A 4866-nucleotide genomic window follows, 5' to 3' on the forward strand; every position below is an offset into this window, starting at 1 on the left:
AATCTATAATTTAGATAGACCCCACACCAATACTGAAACTAATCCACAATATCATCTATAATAAAAAAAATGAGGGATTTATGTGCACAACAAAATAAGATAGAACACCAAAGGTTTATTATCATCCCTAGACCACCACCAGAACAACAATAACAAGATATGTATCCCATCCATTCAGAGTTAACTGGATGAATACTTTTCCAAAAATGAACAGTGCAATATTATAAAGATAGTAATAATCAGATCCTTTTAAGTAACTATGAATTATTACAAATAGAGTTTCCTTTGATCTAGTACCTTCAGTTTTGGTTGATTCAAGTAATCTTGTTTATAATCAGTGTACAACTCAAATTATTTAACTATCAGAGTCTCAGCTAAATATACTTAAAATACATGAATAAGAATATCATTTTCCATACAGCTTAATGAAGGCGCTTGCAATGTGAATTTATGCTACTTCAACTTTCAAAAACATTAACCAAATGATGATAAAATCAGTTTGAAAGAAGACGGTTGCTCTATAACCTTGGCATACAGGCATTGTAGCCTGGCATACACCCAACTCTGCATGTAAAAGGGGAACAAAATCACCATTGATCATTCTAAAAGACAAATCTCTTTCAATTGGAAGGAGTTCAACTGACAAGTTCCTAAAACAAATCCTTTTCAACTAAATCAGGTTGCAAAATGGAACTCAGACAACTAACATCTTCAAGTCTACAGTACACAGTTACATCCATGATATAAAATATGAAAATAGCAAGTAAACTATATGAAAACTAGGATAAGATTGGATCAAATTGTTGCTTATGCAGTCATAAAAATCATACCCAAATAAATCCTGGCATTCATTCCCAGTCTGGATCATTTCCTTTGAACTCAGCTACAACTCACAGGACTTCAAGCAGTTTGGGTAATTTATCTTTGTAAGGGAACACATACTTTTGCAAAAATTTTGGTGGTGGTGATACGAAAATTGTATGTAGCGTGTCTTGTGAAGTCCATAACCCTTCAGATTTTAACATCTCCATTACATGAAATCGAGGAATTAACCTCTTTTCCAAACTGAGTGTTAGAAACATTGGCCACTTAGTAATGTCTGAAGGTGCAATTCCAACATCCTTGACTAAAAATTCCATCTTTCTCTGCAACATCTCCGTAGAAAACCATACAAACTTAGGATGTTTCTTCATTGCAGCAAAGAAATCCGAGTTGGACCAACCAAAGCTGTTCATGATCTTGACGTGGGCCTCAAATTTTTCCCTGCTGACCCTGTGCAGCACAACAAGGATCGAGAAGAACATCCGAGATCCCCGGGGAATTCCGATCCCCTCAACTCGATCTACCAAAGCCCGGATGGAATCTGGTTTTTGTGTGATGAAGCTGGGGATCCTTTTAAGGACAAAAGAAATTCGCTCTTCAGGAATGCCACATTCATCCCGTAAGAAGTTCATGTTAGGGCGCACTACATTCTCAATGTTGCTGCCAAAAAACCATCTACTACTCCGCAGATTCTTGAGGAGGATCTCCCTCGATCCAAATAAACTTTCCCAAATCTTCAATCTGGGGAGAAGCGTCTTCTGGATGTTGAAGCCAATAACGATAGGGTGCCGCCGAACGATATCGACGATGTCGGACTCAGATAATCCCATTTCCCTCAAAAGTTTAAACTTTGGAGCGAGGTTAGTCTCCACATCCCAGCTCAACAATCCTGGTTTCCAAACTATTATCCTTCTCAGAGTAGCACCATCAAGGCCCTGAGATCTGAAGAATCGAAGAACGGAGTCCGGCTTCTCGGTGGACTTAATACGAGGGAGCAACTTGGAGACCTTGGAAGCATCGTCGGCGGAGAACCCCATTTTATTCACGAGGTACTCGACCATGAAGTGGGGATCGGGAGAAGCGGTGGCGCCGGTGGAGAAGAAGAGGACGCGACTGAGTTGCGTCGACGGAGGGAGCGCATCGCGGCGGACTAGGGAGCGAAGCATCACGTCGTCGTGGCGTTCGACCTGGTATCTTCGTCACAAATACAACCCAACGACCAAAATGTAAAACCCTACTTGAAGCACCTCATCCGGTTTAACTTCACATTTGACCCCCCGTATGTTTCATTTTTTCTTAAAACTACCACGAGAATAAAAAACCAAAGGACTCCCAACGAATGAGCATGAAAATGATTTACTGGCCGATAAGCGTTCGGAATCTCAATAAAGTTAAGAATAATTTCAATTTTTCGATTTATCTTCTCATATATAATCACCAGATCAGCAATAAGTTAGTCACTATTCTAAATATCTCCTTTAATCATGAGATCAGCAATATGTTAGTCATTATTCTAAATATCTCCTTTATTTATTAGTTATTATTCCAAAAGCTAGTAGCCGTTCATGATTTACCTCCTCCGTATTTATCTTGGGACGGATTGACGGGGACGCTAGGAGAGAGCGTATTTACCTTTTATCACAATGAGATCAGCAGTGTGAAACTGTTGGATGATGATTTTTTTTTTCTACCCACAATGAAAATGATTTAGTGTTCCACGAAGATGACAGAGCGGTTAAAGCTTAGTGAAACTAAAGAGAATATCATGATAAAATTCTGACTTATGTTGACGTTGAATTCAGTAAAAAATTTTGGATTGGGCGACCGTGGTTGAAGTACTCATGGGTGAAAAAAAAATCCATGAATTTATCTTCACAAGCAAAGAGTCAATTCAATGTTGAACGATTTTACAGGGACAACAAAAATCGTTGGGGTCCATTACCGATGACTTATTGCAACACTTCCATGAGTTACTTTGAGACTGGTGGAAATTTCTATAGAGCCGGATCAATTATCTTAGGATAAGAGGGATTGTAAAAACTAGGCACTTGCGTTATAAATAAAAAATAAAAAATAAAAATTGATTTACTATACTATTCATTTGGAGATTTCTTTATGATGATCTATTTACAATATATATTAGAAAAACATTTTTTTTTCTAGATGATTTCATATTGTCAAGAAAAATGCCAGACAGACAATGCAATCAAAATGAAGTATAATTCAGTGCTGGTTAAGGTCTAATTGTTGCCTTATAGTTACCTCCCCACCAACTTTTTAAGTGGCCATCTGCTCGCTCCATAAGCGCATGGAAGTTCCCTTTCTGACTAAATCCACAGTGTAGTGTTGCTCCATAAGCGCATGGAAGTTCCCTTTCTGACTAAATCCACACTGTAGTGTTGAAAGAAGGTTGAAGGGAAGTTGAAACTTGGGAGGACTTGAGGGTTTAGTTTGATTTGGTTTCAGTTTGATTTGATTTAAATTAAAAAAAATCAGTAATTTAGAATTGAAAAAAAAAAAGAAAAGTATTTTTTAAAAATAAGTGTCACTTTGAGCAATAACAAACTGTGATGTGATGCCATTTGATAAATTACCCATCACCTTTATGTTTCGTGTAAATCAGGTCAATCTAAAGTGTTTTGGTTCTATCTAATTAGTCGATTGATCATTATTATTTTTAAATAATTTAATTGTACAAATTTTGCCTAACTAATTTTAAAAGTAGATTAATTTTAAAGACCGACGAACTTCCTCTTATTCAGCTATTGAATAAATTGTGAGCAGAGCCTATTCTGGTTGTTGAAATGCCCAGGACGAAATTATTAATTATGCCCTAATTTTATCTTTCATCAACCTAAGTAATAATTATTGTAATTTATAAAATTTTATTTCTAAAAATAGAATAAGTAAACTTTTTAGTTGTACAAAGATTTTTTTTATCTTATGACGACTGTTAGTTTTTTATTTATATATAAATTTATGTAATTCTAACTTAGAAATAAGAATCAAACATCAATTCCAAAACTATATATATAAATTCTTTTTCCATTCCTGTACTATTAAATTATCCAAAAATAACAATTTTATTTGTAATTAATTTCATTCAGAATGCAAGAAATATTTTGAAAAAACAATCACTTAGAATTCTTAACAAAAAAAATAATGACAATAGAGAAAATTTTAACTCAAGAATGCAAAAAAAATAAGTATAGTAATTTAACATAAAATTTTGACACCAAATTGAGAAATAATAAAGAAGTGTAGCCTAATTAGTTTACCTCCATAATCTTTATTTTCAACATCAGCATAGGAATCTAGAAGAACAAAGAAAACACTAGGAAAACCTATCACAAATATATTCACTTTGAGTTTGAGCATCTTAAACAATATATTAAATAGAGTAGTTAAGAATTAAATCTTTTTATCCTAAATAAGTGAAAACTCGATATAAATGAATTAAATTTTATATATAGGAATCCTAGCAATAACAAAAATTAAAAACGCTCTAAATTTTTAAAATTCAAATTGACTAAGACATCATGTGATAATAAAAAACTTTCCATAGAAAATGACCTACATGGTTACTCAGTTCAGAAAGTAAAACAAATTTCAGTTTATAAAAACTTGAACATTAGAGAAATAAAACAACACTAAATTTTCTCTTTAAATAAAGAAAAATTTAAAGAAAATATTAGATCCTCATAATTAACACAAACATTCCAACTTGTTGGATGTCTCATTGTCAATTTCACATCCAAATCTAAAGAATCGCTCACATAGACATTGTAAACCTTCTTCTTCACTAAATCAGAAGAAAAATGAGAGTGAATGTAGAGGATATAGTTAAATTGTCATGTTTAGAAAATTGACATTTTTTTATGATGAAACTATCAACTACCTCACAACAATATAAGCATGTTTAGAAATATTACTCCAATTTATGAATATGAGCACTGCTCGTATTTTGAAATTTATAACATTTTACTCCAATATAGGCATGTTCTGGACTTGCATATCACCCCAGAAATATCTTTGATCAATTAG

General features: G+C 33.8%; 1 protein-coding gene across 1 annotated transcript; it reads right to left on the reverse strand.

Annotated features, from left to right (window-relative positions):
- Positions 1-263: 263 nt before the first annotated feature.
- On the reverse strand, positions 264-2037 carry LOC122010352 (transcription termination factor MTERF8, chloroplastic-like). The gene is made up of 2 exons (XM_042566852.1): positions 831-2037; positions 264-564 (listed from the first exon to the last, which is right to left on the reverse strand). Exon 1 carries the CDS (start codon positions 1986-1988, stop codon positions 891-893), a length of 1098 nt encoding a protein of 365 aa, XP_042422786.1. The 5' UTR covers positions 1989-2037; the 3' UTR covers positions 264-564; positions 831-890.
- Positions 2038-4866: the final 2829 nt, after the last annotated feature.

Source organism: Zingiber officinale, chromosome 8A (genome assembly GCF_018446385.1).
Source record: "Zingiber officinale cultivar Zhangliang chromosome 8A, Zo_v1.1, whole genome shotgun sequence".
NCBI classification, from domain to species: Eukaryota; Viridiplantae; Streptophyta; class Magnoliopsida; order Zingiberales; family Zingiberaceae; genus Zingiber; species Zingiber officinale.